At 39.4% G+C, this 22,500-nt stretch overlaps 2 protein-coding genes across 2 annotated transcripts in view; one reads left to right on the forward strand and one right to left on the reverse strand.

Annotated features, from left to right (window-relative positions):
* Nucleotides 1-990: 990 nt before the first annotated feature.
* LOC130079707 (phosphatidylinositol 4-kinase alpha-like) overlaps nucleotides 991-22,500 on the reverse strand; it is a 22,387-nt gene continuing 877 nt past the window's right edge. Inside the window, exons 2-6 of the mRNA XM_056245067.1 lie at nucleotides 20,592-20,642; nucleotides 6,179-6,287; nucleotides 5,908-6,044; nucleotides 4,378-4,511; nucleotides 991-1,077 (exon numbers count right to left, since the gene is read on the reverse strand). Coding sequence (XP_056101042.1) covers nucleotides 1,023-1,077; nucleotides 4,378-4,511; nucleotides 5,908-6,044; nucleotides 6,179-6,203 — 351 coding nt within the window. The 5' untranslated portion in view covers nucleotides 6,204-6,287; nucleotides 20,592-20,642 and the 3' untranslated portion in view covers nucleotides 991-1,022. The remainder of the gene's footprint in view (nucleotides 1,078-4,377; nucleotides 4,512-5,907; nucleotides 6,045-6,178; nucleotides 6,288-20,591; nucleotides 20,643-22,500) is intronic.
* serpind1 (serpin peptidase inhibitor, clade D (heparin cofactor), member 1) lies at nucleotides 7,013-16,231 on the forward strand. Its single transcript, XM_056245066.1, has 5 exons — nucleotides 7,013-7,141; nucleotides 7,413-8,335; nucleotides 11,187-11,460; nucleotides 14,467-14,611; nucleotides 15,801-16,231. The coding sequence occupies exons 2-5, from the start codon at nucleotides 7,414-7,416 to the stop codon at nucleotides 15,990-15,992; spliced, it is 1,533 nt and encodes a 510-aa protein (XP_056101041.1). The 5' UTR covers nucleotides 7,013-7,141; nucleotide 7,413; the 3' UTR covers nucleotides 15,993-16,231.

Genomic DNA, 22,500 nt, shown 5'->3' on the forward strand with positions numbered 1-22,500 from the left:
TAGATGCAAAGCAAGTCAGACCTAGGGCTGTGTGATGTATTGAATATCACAGTATATTTGTAATTGTTTTTGCTGGTCACATAATACCAAGCAAAAGTTGGTTTCCTAAAGATCATGTGATTAAACTAGTTTCATGATCATTTGTTTTTATGAGAGGAGATTCAATAACACTGTTAGAGTTTCCATTTATTAATTTCACAAATCAGTTCGATTTCAATGAATTGAGAGTCAAAACTCTGATTCGATGATATAATGAATACAAGTTCTAATATGTATAATTAATACAAATACAGGTGAAAACTCGAGAAATTAGAATATGGTGCAAAAGTTCATTTATTTCAGTAATTCAACTTAAAAAGGTGAAACTAATATATTATATAGACTCATTACATGCAAAGTGAGATATTTCAAGCCTTTATTTCTTATAATTTTTGATTATGGCTTACAGATATGAAAACTTTCTCACATTCACAATATTCTAATTTTGAATTTGGGGTTTTCATAAGCTGCCATAATCATTTCAATTATAACAAATAAAGGCTTGAAATATCTCACTTTGCATGTAATGAGTCTATATCATATATTAGTTTCACCTTTTAAGTTGAATTACTGAAATAAATGAACTTTTGCACCATATTCTAATTTTTCGAGTTTCACCTGTATAATAACAAAAGGTAAATCAGCATTTATAGAACATCACTGTAATTAAAACCTGTTCATATATAAACAATTCTTAAGAGTGTCGTATTTCTCACATCAAAATGTTCTGGTAAAAAATAATGTAGGTAAATATCACTGTTTATCATATTGGTGCATAAAAATGTAAATTAATAAATATGATTCTTCACGTTCATTTACGGTAATTAAAAACAGTGTGGGAAAACCATGCATTGAATAATTGCAACTAGATTTTTTACACATGCTTACTTCTTGTGGTAAAACATTTTTGATTTTTTTTTTAAACAACCATATGAAATTATGTGAATTTCTGACCCGATTTATCTTTCTGGATGGCCTTGTCCTCAAAGTATCTGAACATCACCTGGAAGCGGTCGGCATCGTTTCGAGTGCAACATCCTGAGGAGGGCGGAGAGAGAGAGAGAGAGAGGGAGAGAGAGAGAGAGAGAGAAGTGAGAGAGAGAGAGGGAGAGAGTAGAGAGAGAGAGAGAGAGAGAGAGAGAGGGAGAGAGGAGAGGGGAGAGAGAGAGAGAGGGAGAGAGAGAGAGAGAGGAGGAGAGAGAGAGAGAGAGAGAGAGAAGAGAGAGAGAGAGAGAGAGAGGGAGAAGAGGAGAGGGGAGAGAGAGAGAGAGGGAGAGGGAGAGAGAGAGAGAGAGAGAGAGAGTAGAGAGAGAGAGAGAGAGAGAGAGGAGAGAGAGGGGGAGAGAGGAGAGAGGGGAGAGGGAGAGGGAGAGGGAGAGAGGGAGAGAGGGATCGGAGAGGGGGAGAGAGAGGGGGAGAGAGAGAGAGAGAGAGAGAGAGGGAGAGAGGGAGTGAGAGGGAGAGAGGGAGAGAGGGAGAGAGGAGAGAGGAGGGGGAGAGAGGGAGAGAGGGAGAGGGGGGGAGAGAGAGAGGAGAGGAGAGAGAGAGGAGAGAGAGAGAGAGAGAGGAGAGAGAGAGAGAGAGAGACGAGAGAGAGAGAGAGATGAGAGAGAGAGAGAGCAAAGAGAGAGAGAGAGAGAAGAGAGAGAGAGAGAGATGAGAGAGAGAGAGAGAGGAGAGAGAGACGAGAGCGAGAGAGAGAGAGAGAGAGAGAGATAGAGGAGATGAGAGAGCGAGAGAGAGCAAAGAGAGATGGGTAAATCACACCTCACAATTTTAGATTATGAGAGGCACTTCTGGTTTGTTTATCAAAAAGGTAATTTAATCATTAAATTACTATTGTTTTGCATCAATAAGGGCAGTTACTAATAATATTACATGTGTGTTTACTGGAAATTTGACATCGCATAACTTGAATTAAAATTAACTTTCATTAACAAAAGTAACGAGCAAAAACCTAATGTACAAATTCTACTCGTATTAAATGTACCATTGTTCTTCTATAGTATCACACTGAATGACCGACAGCCTCAGTGATTATAAAAGGAAGCAGTCTTTACTCTTTACTTGCTCTCTGCGTAATTGCATAAAGGTTTTGTTTTTCATGAGACTGTGACTTCCTACTTTTTTCCATATACAGGTGAAACTCGAAAAATTAGAATATGGTGCAAAAGTTCATTTATTTCAGTAATTCAACTTAAAAGGTGAAACTAATATATTATATAGACTCATTACATGCAAAGTGAGATATTTCAAGCCTTTATTTGTTATAATTTTGATGATTATGGCTTACAGATATGAAAACCCCAAATTCAAAATTAGAATATTGTGAAAAGGTTTTCATATCTGTAAGCCATAATCATCAAAATTATAACAAATAAAGGCTTGAAATATCTCACTTTACATGTAATGAGTCTATATAATATATTAGTTTCACCTTTTAAGTTGAATTACTGAAATAAATGAATCTTTGCACCATATTCAAATTTCTCGAGTTTCACCTGTATTAGGGTATGGAGGACCAACTCTACCATATTTAAAAATAAATACAGAAATAAATAAATGCTCAATAAATAAATAAGCATACAATTAATTGCCCCAAAAAATACAATAAACAAATAAATGTAGGTAGAAATTAAATTATACAGTGAGACATAAATGTATATACCTCTTTTAATTAGCTTCTTTATTTATTCACCTTTGTAATAATTACCTTATTTATTTATTGTCCGTTATAATCTTCAACTTTATTTATTAATTACTTATTTTTTGAAGTATTTATTTATGTGCATGTTATAATATTTTTGTCTGTTTTATTCTTCCTTTGTATTTTTTTACCCTATTTATTTCTTCAATGCTATTTATTTCTGCCTGTCGTTTTTACATTTCTGTATGCATTTCCGCCTCATTATGCAAATGAGGAGGGGCTGCGTCTTAAGGGGTCAACTTCTGCCCATTGGTTGGTTAGCATTTTACTGCATCGGTCGAATCTACATGCCACCGCGGCCGCGATATTCTTTTTTTTGCAGGGTGGTAGGGGAAGACTCATTAATATTCATTAGGGAACTCATCCCTGATTGTCAATTTAAAAGATACATTTTAAAGTCAAGAAAGTCGCAGTTTGATGTAAAACTGTTGAGGTATAAGACTGTGAAAATACGTAATTAAAAAGACTACAAACCCAAAAGGCGCACATTTTCTCTCAATGAATGAAGCTAACTTTACTGAAGCTAACTTTACTGGAGCTAACTTTAATGAAGCTAACGTCTGTCATTTGTTCTATAGTCTTACGTTATAATCGTAACGTTACGCCGTCATGCCGGAGTGTTTTGTACCAGACTGCACACACACCAGCAGCGGATCTCGCTCGTTGTTTCGCTTCCCGGGAGATGTAGTTCATTGAGCGATTTTCACATAAAACTAAATGTCACTCTTCTGTTTTATGTCCAACTGCGACTTTCTTGACTTTCATAATTATCTTTTAAATTGACAAACATCATATGTGTAATTCAGGGCACAGTTCAGACGGAATAAAAAGATAAAGTTGTCTCTCGCCATTGACTACCATACATATTTTTTCCGAAATAAGGTCCCATGAGCCGGAAGCGGAGGGGAGGGGCGTTGACCCCTTAAGACGCAGCCCCTCCTCATTTGCATAATGAGGCAGAAATGCATACAGAAATGTAAAAACGACAGGCAGAAATAAATAGCATTGAAGCAATAAATAGGGTAAAAAAATACAAAGGAAGAATAAAACAGATGCAATAAAACATGCACATAAATAAATACTTCAAAAAATAAGTAATTAATAAATAAAGTTGAAGATTATAACGGACAATAAATAAATAAGGTAATTATTACAAAGGTGAATAAATAAAGAAGCTAATTAAAAGAGATACATTTATGTCTCACTGTATAATTTAATTTCTACCTACATTTATTTGTTTTGTATTTTTTGGGGCAAATAATTGTATGCTTATTTATTTATTGAGCATTTATTTATTTCTGTATTTATTTTTAAATATGGTAGAGTTGGTCCTCCATATTAGGGAGTGGAAAAGGCTAAAAAGCCAATCAGTGCTCCTGTCTGTCAGTAACCATCTACTGGTTAGGGTGGTAATTTCATGTCTTTTAAAAAAATAACAAAAAAATGTGTGTTTGCTATGAAGTTAGTTTTCCTACATCTTTAAACTTTTATTTTAGAGCGAACCTTTCGCTGATTGTTTACTGTTTAACTGAATTTACTCCCATTGTTCGTGCAAATGAAGAGGATAATGAGCGGAGCTGTTCTGAAGAAAGTCAGAAAGACTGAAAACAGAAAGTTGGAGCGTCTCTGACCTCATATACTCCAGCCGGTAGACAGACAGCAGGTACGTGCACATGGCGAAGTCGAGTTTATTGATGAGGGCGGCGGCTTCAGGAGACGGATCCAGCAAATTAATGATGGTGCTGCGCAGTTCACTCAACTCCGCCTTCAAAAAAGGAGGATTTTACATAACAAACAAGAGCTTTTCAGAATGGGAAACTAGCATATACTGTATACTACTACTGTAAAACAGTAGGCAGTGTGCTACATAACTTCAACACATTGCATGTTCAGTGAATGGCATCCAGTTAACCTCAGAAATAAATAGGGTTAATTTGCATTTTTATTTGTTTTTGTAAAAACTTAGGAGAGTTAAAGGTGCTCTATGTAACTTTTCTACTAAAATGAATCCTTTTTTTATTGCCTGTGTGTGAAGAGGTTGTAATCACACATTAAAATGATCCACTTGTCGAGTTTTGCTATTTCCTCTGAAGGCCAGTATTCCTATTTCTATGTGAAGTCTCCGGGTCGGATTTACCACGAAATCCAACGGATGTGACGTGCATGCGCGCTCCCGAGCCTCTCTCCTTATATACAGTCTATTGTAGACGGTCAGGGAGTTACGTCCGGTTAAAGGCGCACGTTTTTCGGCTTATATCTCAGTCAATCTTTGATCAATATTTCCAAGACTTTAATCGTTCGTAGTGCTGGACGGGGCCTTTCGAACGAGCCCACCTCCGAGGTCCAACTCGCCCGGCTCCCCGAGTTAAAGACGTTCAAAATCGGGGGTCCCAGCGAACGGCGATCCGGTAGGGGGGCGTCCCCGAGGCCCGCCACTCTAGCGTTCCGGCAAGGGTTCCCCTGGGACTCCCCCGAATTTGAGCTCTCTGGGTCTTTGCGTTCCAGAGATACGAGCGATTTTCTTCTGAGATTGTGACGTCACCGGCGTCCGCAATTTTGCAGCGCACCCGATGGTTTTCTGCTAATATCTCCGCGAAAACACCACCAAAAACTATGGAACTTATATGGTTCTTTTCAGCTCGACTAGATGGTCCCAACGAGCTCGGTGCTCGCCGAATCAGTCTAGTATTCGCCGAGATATTTGCGTAATAGACGGTATTGTATGAGTTCGAGCACGAGCGCTCTTGTAAAATTTGGTTGCAATCTGAAACCAGTAATCACCACTAGAGGCCGCTAAAAGTTACATAGAGCACCTTTAAATCAAATAAGTAAATAACAAATATATTTTTAAATTTGTTTTGTCCCCCAGCATGTGAAATTCATCAGTTTGGTCACTTGCATTTACATTTATGCATTTAGAGACACTTTAATCCAAAAGCTACTTACTGTAGAAACAAAAGCAATTAGTCAAAAAGCCAACAATATTCATAATATACAATGCCAGCAAACTTCTTAGTAAAGTAGCTCTCCTCAACAAGACAAATGATTTGAGGAATAATTAATGTCTGACGCACAGACGATGCAGAGCTTTTCACTTACTATTAGAGTTCATAGTAATTTAGATACTAAACAACACTGAGACAGTGAGAGCGTTTGGATACCGGAGTAACCGTGTCGTTCTTCAGTGCCGAGTTGTACTGGAGCTCTGAACGCAGCGGTTCTCCACTCGGGAACGTGAGCAGAGGCGATTTAGTGGCGATTTCACACACTCCCTCGTACCATTCCTCAGGCCACAGACCTAAAACACAGGCAAACACACACTTCTGTAGAAATACTGCGAGAGAAATCCTGCTAGAGAACACGCTCAGATTGTGTACGTGGTGAATTCATGTTTAAATGCAGTCAGTAATGGTGATGATTTTATTTCCTTACCAGATCCTTCCACAGCAAAACCCATGACCACAGAATAGAGCCAGAAATCTCTGAAGAGCTTCTGCAGGCGAGGTTTGGCCTCCTTAATGGCGGGCAATCGGCGGGTCAGCTGCGTGAAATTACACAGCAAATTAAATACTTCAAACACAAAAACATGATCAAAATGTTAGTTCTTTAGAATGGTTATATTCTACAAAAAAGCACCGTGTGCCGTCACTGTTCTTCTTTAAAAAAAAACACAAAAAAATAATTTTTGTTTTAAATAATGAAAACTTACATAAAGAAATCATTATACAAATAAATAATATTTTAAAAATCAAGTAAAAAAATACATTGTTACAGTGATCAATACAGTATCAGTAACTTATCACGTCAGGGATTTGTTTACAGTCCACATTATTTAACATTTCGACATGCTCTGTTAGTCCAAAAATTATAAAAAGGGAGTCCATATCGTTAAAAACATTTACTTTTCTCTATTCTACATGTCAGTTTTTCCAAAGCAAGATTAAATGACATTTATTTGATCCATTAGGAGATTATCCCATGTTAAACGAAATCTATAAACTTGGATGTACAAGGTAAATATGCAATAAGCGCAATTTCGCTTCCAAGGAGAAACTCTCTTCAGTCAGTTCGCAAATCAAAAACCTTTTCTTACAATGAAATGTCGTTTCCTCATTACATTTAATACAGCTGTCAGGGATATCAGGATTAAACCTATGTAATTTAACTGGGGTAATGTAAGTCCTAAGAGGCCATTTACAGCATATCTGTAGTAATTTGCACCTAGAATTAATGGACGGAGAGCATTTCAAGGGTTAAATAAGTCAGATGTGAGGAATGTTTGAACTCGCTACTGTTTGATCAGTGAAGAGCCACTTCAAAGTCCAGCTGGGGATCGAATCCACAAACGGACGTCCACATACATACAAACAGAGAGATTCCAGAGGGAAAGAGCAGGTAAGCAGCTCAAACTAGCATTAAAGACTATAAGATTTCATAAGTGTGATATTTCAAAGATCAAGCTAAGAAAGTAACCAAAAGCAAATCCTTTAAGAATAATTGAAAATCACTATTGATGTCCCCATTAGTGTCTATGGGGGTTACGGCCCTGGATTTTGCAACATGCGTATGAGCATTGAGTGTTAGATTTCCGAGTGTAAAATCTGCAAGTGACGCTGTCAATCGTTCAATATTCCCATGTGTGCTTGTTTTATTTATTTTTTCATAGGATGTGGATCTTTCAAGTTATAGTTGCAGCCTCTCTCTTGAGTAGCCCAGCTCTGGCTGGGGTCAAAGACCTCAGTTCACACTTTGGTGGAGTTGAGAAGGAAAAGTTGGTGGATGCCCGTGGACTTTCACCAGGAGGAGGAAACACAGACATTGAGTCCATCCCGTTGGACTTCCATCGGGAAAACACGGTCACGAACGACCTCCCTCTGGAGGGACTGGAAGATGAAGACTACTTGGACTTCGATAAGATCTTTGCGGAAGGTGAGGATGACTACAGCGAAGGCGATCACATAGATGAGATCTCCACGCCGGCTCCTGACCTTGACCTCTTCTTGGAGCCAAGTGACCCCAAAATACGGAGAGCGCGTCTGTTGCGGCTCTTCCACGGGCAATCGCGCCTCCACCGAATCAACGTCGTCAACGGTCGTTTCGGGTTTCGGCTTTATCGGAAACTGCGCAATCGACTTAACCAGACGGACAACATTCTTCTTGCTCCTGTCGGGATCTCCATCGCGATGGGAATGATGTCTCTGGGAGCCGGACCGACCACTCAGGAACAACTCTACCAAACTCTCGGATTTGCCGAATTTGTCAACGCCAGCGCACATTACGATAACTCGACCGTGCACAAGCTGTTCCGCAAACTCACACACAGGCTCTTCAGACGAAACTTCGGGTACACTTTACGCTCCGTTAATGACCTGTATGTGAAACGCAACGTCCAAGTACAGGAGGCTTTCCGTGCCGACGCAAAGACGTACTACTTTGCCGAGCCTCAGTCTGTGGATTTTGCCGACCCGGCGTTCCTTGTGAAGGCCAACCAACGCATTCAGAAAATCACCAAAGGTCTGATAAAGGAACCGCTGAAGAGCGTCGACCCCAACATGGCAGTGATGCTCCTGAACTACCTCTACTTCAAAGGTGAACCAATTCAAGCCCATTCTGGTGGTCAAGACCTAAAGTCTGAAACTCTTGACTAACGGTTTACCCCGTCGGCAATCAACCCTAAAGCAAATAATCATGCACTATGTGAAATGTTTTGTGTACTATGCAACATTTCATTTAGCCCGACTGCATTGACCAGCATCTTCACTAGTTTAATCAGTAAGACTACTAGGCTGGTCAAACAAGCATTGTCTTTCTTGTGAACCTGGTTAACCAGCCTCAGTAGGGGCTTTCGCACCAGAGGAACCTTTTCATAGTTTCTTGAACTAATGGCGTACCCACTTTTTGGTGTGTTCGCACTGCAGGAACTGGGAACGAATTTAATTCTAGGAACGCATTTTGGGGAACAAATGCTACTTCAGAGTAGGGTTCAACCCAGCACAATAGGAACCACCAGTGACGCAAGTGCTCGCCATTTTTAAAAAGCAGTGTAAACACACAGTTTACTTCATGAACAAACTCCACGATGGACATAAACAAGACATATACAGATAGCAAATGTTAACAGTTCTTTTCTCAGCCTCGATGATATGATCATACGATGATTTCGTCCTCTATTTTGCTCTTTCTATCGCATAACTTATACGTCTACATTCCATCTCCACTATCACGAATACCATGACACACAACAAAAACACAGCTCCGATCACGACGTCCTCCATTCTCCAGTTGTTGACGTCATTGAATGCAACGCTGAAACCTACAGTCGGCAAGTCTGGCAGATTAAGGGGACTTAGCCAAAATTTTGAATGTTTACAACTCTCATGCCCCTCCCCCACGAGGACCCTCCCATCGAGTTCGTGCTCATCCGTGCGTGTGCACCAGATTTTCTGTGAACGCGCCCGTCTCTTCAGCATCGATACATTTTCTACAGGTGTTTTCTTTCCCTTGGTTGTTTTGGACCTCTTAGCTCTGGTTGTTAACCGAGGAATTGGAAGCTTGTTAGTAGATTTTCTCTCCGCCATCACGCTTCGTACAATCCAACACACCTGCGAACTTCAGGCGTCTGTAGAGGCGCTTCGCGTCGGGTGGTTCTTCGCCTCTACGTTGTGCATTAAAATCCTTTAATGCATGGCTAGCCATGGATTATCCCATACCTGTTGGAGCATAGTGTCGGTTTCAGTGAATATGATTAAAAAAAAAAACTTGCCGACTGCAGCTTTAAAGGTTGTATCAGCGATTTCAGGGCCAAAAAAGGCCCAAACATAAATGATCACATTCATCTAATCTTTCCTAACGATCCGCTAGCTGTCCGCCCCATAAGCAGGCCGTCAAAAAAACGCGTCTCTGTAGGCAGCCTAGGCTCTGAGATCTGCACACAAAAACAATTGGGTTCACAAACCACTCAAAACCCAAATAAATAGTGTTCCAACCAATCACAGACAGGGGTTCGTTGATAGACACTGGCTTCTTCTTCGGCTCCGACTTCGCTTGCAGCCGTGCATGAGCGCAAAACCTCACAACACCCCGCCCCCTCCCCCTGTCGGTGATTGGTTGGAACACTATTTATTTTGGTTTTGAGTGGTTGGTGAACCCAATTCACCTTTGGCTAAGCCCCGCCCCCCTTAGTTACTGTTGCTACGTCCGACAAACAAACTTCATCTGGGCTCTGGTATCAACATGGCTTATGCTGTGACAGCTCTTCCCGCTGAAATGTTTTCAAACTTTTATAAAGCAGCAAATAAAGTGTCCGATAGAAGTAGGCAAAAGGGGCTGCAATATACGTTCGAAGGCTATATTCACGACATAAAAGGAAACGCAAGGAACAAGGCATCCAAAACGAGGCAAAAGCATACCGGTCACAGTCAAAAAATTAACCACCGCATATCCTACTAATGGAGACGGAGGCTGGGACTAACAATATCAAGGAGCAACACTGTTTATGCAAAGCTGGGTAGGTCTCTATTCACTTCTATAATCGTTATTACAAAGCAAAAAACGCACACCCCCCTCCAACCTCTCTGGGAAACGCGTATCTGTGTTACAAATGCCCCAGGCACAACGTTTAACCATATTTTAGATAAAACTACGACGGTAATAGCCTGCCGAGACCAAAAATATGAGACGCCTGTGTTAAAGTCAATGGAGCGCTGTGAAAAAGTGTCGGACCTCTGTGGCAGCTCGTTCTTGGCTGCGCTGTGATTGGTCAATCTACATTCTAGGGTGTGGCTTAGCCAAAGGCGAATTGTTTTTGTGTGCAGATCTCAGAGCCTAATCTGCCTACAGAGAGCTAGGGGATCGTTAAGAAAGATTAGATGAATGTGATAATTTATGTTTGGGTCTTTTTGGGGCCTGAAATCGCTACTACAACCTTTAAATAATGTCCCTGTCGGCCAGCTTACGTCACTTCAGAGTTCCTGCTCTGAAGTGACGTAATATTTCCTTAGGGGAACACTTAGTTCTCGGGGAACCACCCTTGTGACTAGTTCCTATAACTACCCGGTGCGCAAGCCCCTAAGTTTTGCTGGCAAACCTCATGCCTATGCTAACTAGACTTGCACCAAACAACCATAAACCACGACAATTGTTTTGTCTTTTCAACAGGGAAACTTGTAGATCAAAGAAGCCAACCCTGCTCACGGAGGGCTACCTTCCTGCAGACTTCATTACCAACACACCAGCCTAGAAGTTTCTAGTGATATCCTAAAGACCTTGATTAGCTGGTTCAGGTGTGTTAAATTAGAGCTGGAGCAAAACTCTGCTGGAAAGTGGCCCCCCCATGAGCACGATTGGACACCCCTACTTTGAACAGATTAGAAGTCAAAAGGAATAATATTACATGCAGCTCACATATAACACCAATGTCATGTGTCCCCAACAAACGCAGGTACGTGGGAGCAGAAGTTCCCGAAGGAACTGACACACTACCGGCAATTCCGTGTCAATGAGAAAAAGCAGGTGCGTGTTCCCATGATGCAGAACAAGGGGAGTTACCTGGCGGCGGCCGACCACGAGCTCAACTGCGACATACTTCAGCTTCCCTACACCGGGAACATCAGCATGCTCATCGCCGTTCCTCAGAAACTCTCAGGAATGAGATCCCTGGAGCAGGAGATCTCCCCAACCCTGATCAACAAGTGGCTTAACAACATGACCAACCGGTAAAGCACCATAAAACACTAGTCTGAGCAAGTCTGCAAGGCACTTTAATGTCATCGACTCAATCACTTGAAGTGCTGAACAAAGTAGGATCCGAACTATTGCTGGTCCTGGAATAAAACTTAAGTTAAGTTTAGGTTTAATCATTCTTAAAGGGGTGGTTGATTATGATTTCACTTTTCTAACTTTAGTTTAGTTTAGTTTATTAAGATCCCCATTAGCTACTGCAAAAGCAGTAGCTATTCTTCCTGGGGTCTATAGACTTCAACAACAAAAAAAAATATTCGTATAACATAAAACCGTACATTATATAGACAAAAATGGAGTGTACACATTCTTACATAACCATACAACAACGTACTAAAAGAAAAAACAATAAAACAACAAAAACGACAGCTCTACAATATGCATTATCACAATTCAAATGTAAATAAATAAAGTCTTAATCTTTTACGAAAATTCATAGCATTCATTCCCAAAATCAAAAACTGCGGAAGAGAATTCCATGCCACCATTGCTCTATACAGCACCGTCCTTTGTATAAGGTTAGTTCGACACGAAGGTAACAAAAAGCGACTCTCTGTTGACTGACGAGTGGAATATTGATGCACAGCACTAAAAAAAGACAGTCTGCTGTATAATACTTCTGGCATTTTTGTAACAATAATTTTTCTAACAAAATTAACAATACAATAATTAATCCTACTTTTTACACTTAACCAAACTAACCTAGTATTCAAGTCTCTAACACTAGTCCTAAAAGGGCAATTTAAAACTACCCGAGCTGCTTTATTTTGAGCAACTTGCAATTTTCTTAAGTTCATTTCAGTTGTACTTGACCAAATAATTGAACAATAATCCAAATGTGATAGAACTAAGGATTCTACTAATATTTTCATCACTCGATTTGGAATAAATTTTCTACAATGCTTAACAACTGCCAGACTCCTGCCCATTTTCAATAATATTTGATTTATATGACTATTCCAATTTAACAAATTATCAACAATCACACCGAGTAGCTTCGCCTCCGTAACCTGTTCTATCACAATACCCCCCACAGTCAGACTCAACACAAGCGGATCTTTTAACAAATACTTGGATCCCAGCACCATACATTTACTTTTCTCTGCATTAATCACCATATTATTGTCCCTAATCCAATTTTCAATTAGTTTCAGTTCAACTTGTAAAACTTTGTTAAGTTCAACAAGGGTTTGCGCGGACGTGTAAATTGTAGAATCATCTGCATATAGGGCCATGGTGGAATTCTCTAAAACAAAAGGCAGATCATTCGTAAAGATAGAAAACAAAAGCGGCCCAAGGCAACTCCCTTGTGGCACACCACAATCGAGAGTCTGTATATCAGAATTACTCCCATTAAATGTTACAATAAACTCCCTATTGGCAAGATAACTTTTAATCCATTCAATAGCAGATGTTTCAAAACCATAACAGATTAACTTTTCCAACAAAATTTCATGATCAAGTACATCAAAAGCAGCACTCAGATCTAACAATACTGTTCCAACAATTTTTTTATTTTCAATATCTTTTATCCAATCCTCAGTTATCTGAGCCAAAGCTGTTGTTGTAGAATGTTCCTTCCTGTATGCATGCTGATAAACAGAATTTAAATCATTTATGCTAAAATAAATGATTTAGTTAGTGTGTAATGTTGCTGTTTGAGCATAAACAACATCTGCAAAGTTACAACGCTCAGAGTTCAAAGCAAAGGGAGATATTTGCTTTTAAAGAAATCGTTTTTTAAGGACTACAACAAACGGCTGGTAGAACTACACGAGCTTCCTCCCGGGTTAGTGACATCACTAACCCTAAAATTTACATAAACCCCGCCCCCGGGAACACGCAGTCCATGTTGAGAAGAGGAAGAGCTGTTGTAGTTGAGCACATTTGTGAGTCAGCTCAAACTGTAGCATCCGTCTTTTCACATGCAATAGAAAGTCACTCTGTGTGCATCTCACAACAGTTCCTATACAAGCGATTTATAGATTATCCTGACAGAATATGCTAATTGAAAATAGTTAACTCCACATCAGCAACAAATTCATCAACTAACCATTCAGAGATGTCCTGTTGCTTCTACATGTTGTCACTTCTTCTTAGTCTCTCCATCTTTGTCTGAATCCGGTTTAAACATAAAAAGGCAGAACAGTTTCTGACATTTTAGCGTGTCTGCGTGAGGTAATCGTGAGGTAATCGGAGCTGCTAACACACACACTCTTGAAGCTCCGCCCACTGTGCCGGGAGCAGCAGCTCATTTGCATTTAAAGGGCCAGACACAAAATGGTGCGTTTTTGCTAATCCTCAAAAAGTGACAACTTTAACATGCTATATAAAAATATCTGTGGGGTATTTTGAGCTAAAACTTCACATATACACTCTGGGGACATCAGAGATTTATTTTACATCTTGTGAAAAGGGCATTATACCACCCCTTTAACTAATTATTTTCATTTGATTTCAATTATATACAGTAATATTATTGATCTGACTTCACTGACACTACAGAATGAGAACAAAACTTGAACTGAATTGAGCTGGATGATGAAACCACTGCTGCTTTATAGCTGATTAGACTTGAATTTTACATCAGACACTGTTATTGAACTGAACTGAATTGAATAATGACCATCGTCTGTAGAGCTCCTTACAGCCGAATTTATCTCTTTTTAAAATTGATTAACTTTACACAGTTATTGATCAGAACTGAATCAACATTGAACTGACTGAAAAATGAAAGAATTGAAGAGCATCATTGATCCTTATTGTCACATTTATCAATGTAAAGCTGCTTTGAAACAATATGTTTTGTATAAAGTGCTATACATTATGATTAGACTATTAGTGGTATGTTATGTTCAGACAGAGTTTGATTATGATGATTTGAAAAAAATGTCAATCCAGGAACACGTCCTAATCGGCTAAATCATTCTTCAGTTGTATTCTAACAATCAAACTTCTCTTTTTGTGCTCGTCTCGGGCAGGACTCGTGAGGTGGTTTTCCCTCGGTTTAAGCTGGAGCAGAACTATGACATGATTGAGCACCTGAAGGAAATGGGCCTGACGGACCTGTTCACTGAAAAGGGCGACTTTTCCTCGATGACCTCCGAGAAGGTCATCATCAACTGGGTAATTGAATGAATGACACGTGGAAAACGAATGCAACTCTAAAGGCCTGTTCACACTCGGACGAATTTCGCGCGCGATATTCGCCGACGTTTAACGCCTCGTGACTAAACAAAGTGCACCAATGTGAGTGTGCACACCGACGCGAAAAACGCCACGCATTAAAGTTCGCATAAAAGTTCTGTTCACTCGGCTCATCGTCAGCGAAAATTGCTTGGGTGTGAACACAAAAAACGCGTTGAAAAACGCTGGCAAATAACGCGCGCCGATATTCGTCCCGGTGTGTACGGGCCTATAGCTTGTTTCACATACAGGAGGTGAAACTCAAAAAATTTGAATATGGTGCAAAAGTTCATTTATTTTAGTAATTCAACTTAAAAGGTGAAACTAATATATAGACTCATCACATGCAAAGTGAGATATTTCAAGCCTTAATTTGTTATAATTTTGATAGGGCTGTCAAACGATTAATCACGATTAATCGCATCCAAAATAAAAGTTTGTGTTTACATAATATATGTGTGTGTACTGTGTATAATTATTTTGTATATAAATGCACGTATATATTTAAGAAAAATATGTTATTTATATATAAAATGTTTATATTTATATAAAATATACATTATATATAGGCTACATTCAGTCTATATACAGTATATACATGCAAATATTTCTTAAATACACATGCATGTGTGGGTATTTATGTATTAAAAATAATTATACACAGTACACACACATATATTATGTAAACACAAACTTTTATTTTGGATGCGATTAATCGTTTGACAACCCTAATGATGATTATGGCTTACAGCTTATGAAAACCCCAAATTCAAATTTAGAATATTGTGAAAAGGTTTTCATATCTGTAAGCCACAATCATCAAAATTATAACAAATAAAGGCTTGAAATATCTCACTTTGCATGTAATGAGTCTATATAATATATTAGTTTCACCTTTTAAGTTGAATTACTGAAATAAATGAACTTTTGCACCATATTCTAATTTTTCAAGTTTCACCTGTATCTTTCTGCACTTATAATCAAATATGCATCACAAGATATAAAGAAACAGGCATTTTCCCTGTTATGTTGAGAGCACTTTAGTTCGCCTACGCCTAATCTCTTATGAATACATCCTCTTTGACCTTTCATTGCACCCTTCATTCCTGTAATCTCTTCTCTCTCTCAGTTCAAGCATCAGGGCACCATTACAGTGAATGAAGAAGGTACAGAGGCCGCAGCATTGACGCACGTCGGATTCATGCCTTTATCAACACAGACGCGTTTCGTGGTGGACCGGCCCTTTCTCTTCCTCATCTACGAGCATCGCACAGGCTGCGTTGTGTTCATGGGACGTGTGGTAGACCCTTCACAGAGTTAATCAGACACACAAGCACAATACAGCCATTCAACGGCCAATGCATCACTGTAAAGCAATGAAACTAAAAAGTTAGTCAAAACAATTATATAAAATAATAGTAGCGAGATATAAAGCAGATAAGAATGATGGTTGTGTTTGTTTATCAAGTAAATTGAGTTTTGTAAAGTAATGCAGTCGTAGTCAGAATTATTGTAAATATGAAGTAAGATGGCTGTGAAAATAAATCTGCATTGATTATCCTTTTGATCTTTCATTCAAAGAATTAGCCAAATTCTAACCATTTATTGAAGTAAAAGAATTGAAAGTAAAAAATTAAATAAAAATCACATTATGAAACAAATGTTTTTCTCTAATGCACATTGGCCACAATTATTGGCACCCCTAGACATTCTTATTACTACAATGTTTCTGAAGTATATTCCCATTCATATTAAAAAAAAAAAAATGTAGCACACCATGTTGACTGGGAACATGAAATTATCCAGCCATGACTTCCTGTTCCACAAGAGTATAAATATGAGAAAACACAAAAGGCCAAATTCCCTTAATCCTCCATCACAATGACTAAAATCAAAGAATATGAATCTGATGTGCAGCAAAAGATTGTTGAGCTTCACAAAATAGAAGAAAATAGCTAAAGCATTGAAAATGCTCATTTCCACGTGCATTAGGACGATATAGACACACGTCCTTTCCCAGGCAGATTCGTAACATTTCATGTTGATTGGAATTTCTTAAATTATTTCCCTGACGGTGGAAATAAGAGTTTTCAATGTTTTAGCTATTTTCTTCTATTTTGTGAAGCTAAACAATCTTTTGCTGCACATCAGATTCATATTCTTTGATTTTAGTCATTGTGATTTTGGCCTTTTGTGTTGTTTTCTCATAGCGTGCGAAGAGAAAAGTTTGAGTGTCCAAAGACTCTCAAATGTTCACAGATGGAGAATTTCAGAAATTAGTTGAGAAAGAACTTTTTTGGCAGCAAACACAGGGATAAAAAGTACCCCATGCGCACTGGATCTTTAATGTTGTGGGCCTATTTTTTTGCTGGAGATCTTGGACTTCTTTTTAAGATACATGTTATTATGTATTCTAGCAAATACCAACAGATATAAAATCAAAACCTGACGGCCTCTGCTAGAAATCTTATAATTGACCGTTCGCAAAGACCCGCCGCCCTTAGTTACTGTCGCTATGTCCGACAAGCTACGCTGCTCTCACACACACACACACACACACCATGTTCTCACGCAGTGAAAAATACATCGCGGACTGACAACACGCTGACAGACAGTCACAGGACAGACCAGGTTACTTTTCGCTTACTTACAAAGTCTCACCTCAAATTTGGGTCTTAAAAAAAAGAAAAGAAATTTAAACAATAAATACCGTTTTGTGGCTCTTTAATGTGTCGTGACAGATCGCTGTAGAGCATCAGTTAAAGCTGCGCGTGATCCGATCATCTCTTCCTTCTAGTTCATTTATAGCATCAAATAAACATTAATGAACATAAGAAGGAATGTTGTTTTAACCGCAGAAAGGCATCAGTACACTCCGTTTTTCAAGTCCAAATCCTCCCATGTTAATCTACTAATGGTGCGTTCTATTATTGATCCGTGTCGGAGTTCCGACTAGGAAGACAGACGTTGCCTAGCAACACACACCAACACGCCCTCTTTCCTCAGATTTTCCCGCTCGGATTTCGGACAACCGTGAGGACACTGAGCGAGAATTCCAACACGGAATCCAAGATGGCTGCGCCCTGTGTGACTTTAGTATGAATTGTTTTCATTGTTTTTGGACCGCTTTGGTTGTTTAAATGAAGATTTTAAATCACTCAATACCTTACTGCGTCCGTATCACTGCCTGTGGGTATGGGACTTGTTGTGAGTGCAATATTGAATGAAGCCTTGTTTCAGACGGGTGTTACTAACGTGGCTAGCGTTGCTAACAGAAGATAAACTAAAACATGAAATAAAGTGAAAATTTTAGAAGTTCAAACGGCTGAGTTTTGATAAGCGCCTGGTACTCGGACAGTGCTACCATAGCAACAGCTTTCCGGGTGGCGTCCATGTTTTTTCTCCGACTCGGACGCGCAAAACATACCAGAACGCTTGAGGTGTGGAAATGGCGTCATATCCGAGGGCCGAGTCGGTTCGTTGACTATAATGTGGTGCGTTCAAGTCATCTCGTATAGATCGTATTTACGAGTTGAACGCACTTGAACGCCACCTCAATGTCGTAAATACCAGTGGGGAGTTCGGGATCTTCTCTAAGCCCCGATCTTTCCGAGTTGTGGGCGTGTCACTGAGAAACATAAATATTAAGCTATGCAGTGATATTGTCAAGGTTTTCTTATTTACAGCGCAGTTAAGCAAATTTCCTGCACAGAATATGATGGCATTATAATATAACAGTGCAACATGTAACGATAAAGTTGGCAGTGGCTTCATAAATTAATTAAAAACATAAAAAAAACAAAGTACATCCGATGCACATTTCTTTGTTCTTCATTTTCTAGAACAAGAGTTTAAGAACCTTACTGTATTTTTGTGTAATTCGTAGGTACGAATGTGTAATTCGTACGTACGAATGTGTAATTTTTGTGTAATTCGTACGTACGAACTTCCCCAGGAGGACTTGAACGCACCAATAGAACGCACCATTACTCTCCTGACTGCTTTGTCGGACAAAATGGCGGATGGCGAAGTATGATTGGTCAGATCACCTGTCAATCAAGCTCCCTGCGAAGGGTCAAATGGCCGTAGTTGGATTTTCAATCAGGACAATGATCCAAAACAAACATTAAAACAACACACCAATGGGTCACTGAGCACAAAATGAAGGCTCTGCCATGAAGGTCCCAGTTCCCTGACCTGAACCCTATAGAAAACTGAAGAGGAATGATCTCTGATCTCCAAACTCAGGCATTATAGAAGACAACTCAGAGCTGGCGAAAGGAAGTTGCAAAAAACAATATTAAAATTATATAATAATAAAATTGTGGCCAACGCGTATAAGAGAAAATCAGTTATTTCATAATGAGATTTTCCCCCCATTTTCAATTATTTAACAATGCAATTTATTTTCACATGCGTTTGTTCATATTCATCAAGAGTGCCAATAGTTCTGACCAAGACTGTAAATTCATTAAATGATAAACATCTGTGTATTTTTGAGGCAGAACATGTTGAAAATAAAATGCATCAGAGGACTAGTTTATTGAAGTAATCTGTTCAAAGGGTGCATAAGAACAACGCTCGAGTACACCAACAACATTTTCCAAGCCAAGTAAATATTTGTCAGGAGTGTTAAAGTCCACAAACGCTCAAGACCGAATTACGTTTTTTGGACATGAATCATCCATGAAGACCAGATATAGATCTTGCTTTTTTTTAACACAACGCAGGATCTCATGACAAACAGAGCAAGATCTAATCTAATTTTATGTAGACAAAATCTTTGATTAGTTATTTTTATGCTTTCGGCAAATGTATTCTTTGATCTTCAAACGCATGCTTGTCCTCAGAGAGCTCATAAATCATTCAAGGGGAGTGAATAGGAAAACATTTTTCCTTTCCATTAACATTTGCATATTATATAAGAAGTGAAACAGGCCCATAAAATGTTGCTACTTCTATTTTCATCTTAATGTGATCAACAACACTAGAAAAATATTAAAATTATAATATTTAAAGGCCGTTTTCTTTGGCATTTAAATGTTACAATAATATGAAATTTTCTAGTATAATTTTATATTATTTGTGTGTGTGTGTGTAATGTATGTGTGTAAATGTGTTAGAGTGTGTGTAAATGTGTTAGAGTGTGTGTGTAAATGTGTTAGTGTGTGTGTGTAAATGTGTGAGTGTAAATGTGTTAGTGTGTGTGTGAGTGTAAATGTGTTAGTGTGAGTGTAAATGTGTTAGTGTGTGTGTGTATGTGTTTGTGTGTGTGTGTGGGAGAGTGTATGTCTGTGTGCGAGTGTGTGTGCGCGCCAGTTTGTGTGTGTGTGGGAGAAAGAGAGAGAGAGAGAGTGAGTTTTTGAGTGAGTGAACGAGTCAGTGTGTGTACAAGTCTGTGTGAGAGTGTGTGTGTGTGTGTGTGTGTGTGTGTGCGTGCGTGTGTGTGTGTGCGCGTGTGTGTGTGTGTAAGAGAGAGATAGAGTGTGTGAGTGTTTGAGTGAGTGAGTGTGTGTGTGTGTGTGCGCGCGTGCGTGTGTGCGTGTGTGTGCACGTGTGTGAGAGTGAGAGAGAGAGAGAAAGAGAGTGTGTGTGAGTGTTTGAGTGAGTGAGTGAGTGAGTGAGTGTGTGTGTGTGTGCGCGTGCGTGCGTGCGTGTGTGTGCACGTGTGTGAGAGTGAGAGAGAGAGAGAGAGAAAGAGAGTGTGTGTGAGTGTTTGAGTGAGTGAGCGAGTTAGTTTACGAGTCAGTGTGCGAGTGAGAGTGTGTGTGTGTGTGTGTGTGTGTGTGTGTGTGTGTGTGTGTGTGTGTGTGTGTGTGTGTGTGTGTGTGAGTGTGTGCGCGAGAGAGAGAGTGAGTGTGTGTGTTTGAGTGAGTGAGTGTACGTCGAGTCAGTGTGCGAGTGAGAGTGTGTGTCTTACCACAGCGATTACAGGGATGAGGACACCTAGATTACCAGCACTGCTGGATGCCTAGCGAAGAAAAAAAAGAGAAACTAAATTACAACAGCATCTACACAGACTGAAACATCCTAGAATCCTCCTTTTAACTCTTTCCCCGCCGCTGATCTGCAGTCACTGTAGGGATAACACATCGTCTGAAAGAGTACAGACTCTCCGGATCAAAACACAAGGGGGAAAAAGTAGAAACAATCGCTAAAAGCATTGCTTATATGTAAAAACAAGATCATCAACATTAAACAGCATATAAATCAAAACTGCCTGATGTTCCTGAATGAAATGTTGACCCAGGACGAGCTTTGGGAGTGCTGATGGACTCGATCTACTCCATCTGTGTTTTGATCATCGTTCTGAAACCGATCCGGACGTAGTCTCTGACAAAAACGTGATTTTCTCAGCTTTTTGTTCAAAATGTTGCTTTTTGGGGGCCTTTTTACACATGGTCAATTCAGTTTTTACTGATCGGATAACCATCTGGTTTGCTAAAACAGTTCCAGTTCCAGCTGGTCTGTCCGATCAGAGAAAACCATGAAGGCGTAAACAGGCATTTTAATCAAACTTACCCACATTCAAGAGCTGATTAAAAAAAATATGCATGAAGCTAGAATAAAAAAAAAAATTTAAACCAGAGGCTCTGTTCTTTTATTTTGATATATTGCATGTTCATATAGTCATACAACAATATATTCTCGATAAGTCATTCCAAAAATCATGGAAACGTAATCGCATTAATGTCATAGTTAACTCGCGATTAATCGCAATTAATCGCACATTTTTATCTATTCTAAATGTCTCTTGATTCCTTTTTGTCCCATTATTTTGTCTAATTTTAATCCTCTTATCAACATGGAAAAGTGGATCGGCTTGCTTTGTGCAAATGTTTTTTATTGAACAACATTGTTCAATTTCACACTAACATTCTCACTTGGAGCAAATAATCTCTCAATGTAACACTGTCCATCAATAAATGGGTGAAAGAAATACTGACGAGGTCCTGATATTGACGAGGGGCAGAGAATTCGCATCAGCTGTGTGTGTGTGTGTGTGTGTGTGTGTGTGTGTGTGTGTGCTTGGCCATCATCAAGTGGTATTTCAGACAGACGTGCTGCGATGATGATAGCTCAGTTCACAACGACAAAACACACAGATCACTTTCTATTGGCCGCGCTGGTAATCGTCACAGCGGCAAAAGTTGAACTATTTTGAATTTTGACCACGGTGTGCGCGCCACTGCTCCTGCGCTTTGGTCAACGAAGCCACAAAACGTCCTCGTTTTGCCGAGCAGCTAGGCCAAAAAGGCCGTTAATCGCGTTAAAATGGGTTTGCGTTAACACCGTTAATAACGCGTTTAAAGGGATACTCCACTTTTTTTGGAAATAGGCTCATTTTACAACTCCCCCAGAGTTAAACTGTTGAGTTTTACCGTTTTTGAATCCATTCAGCCGATCTCCGGTTCTGGCGGTACCACTTTTAGCATAGCTTAGCATACATCATTGAAGTGGACAAGACCATTAGCATTTCTAAAAAAATTGTAACGGAAAATGTAAATTTGCAATTTTCTAGGCTGATATGGCTAGGAACTATACTCTCATTCCTGCGTAATAATCAAGAAACTTCACTGCCGTACCATGAGTGCAGCAGGCGTAATGATATGACGCAGCGCCTGAAAATAGTTCCATTGTGTTGAAGGAAGGTGGCCTATTTTCAGGCGCTGCGTCATATCATTACGCCTGCTGCACTCATGGTACGGCAGTGAAGTTTCTTGATTATTACGCAGGAATGAGAGTATAGTTCCTAGCCATATCAGCCTAGAAAATCGCAACTTTACATTTTCCGTCGGTCTTAGTGCACGATGTAACTACAGAAGAGT

Source organism: Rhinichthys klamathensis, unplaced genomic scaffold, assembly GCF_029890125.1.
Source record: "Rhinichthys klamathensis goyatoka isolate OS25496 unplaced genomic scaffold, OSU_Roscu_1.1 h1tg001285l_1, whole genome shotgun sequence".
NCBI classification, from domain to species: Eukaryota; Metazoa; Chordata; class Actinopteri; order Cypriniformes; family Leuciscidae; genus Rhinichthys; species Rhinichthys klamathensis.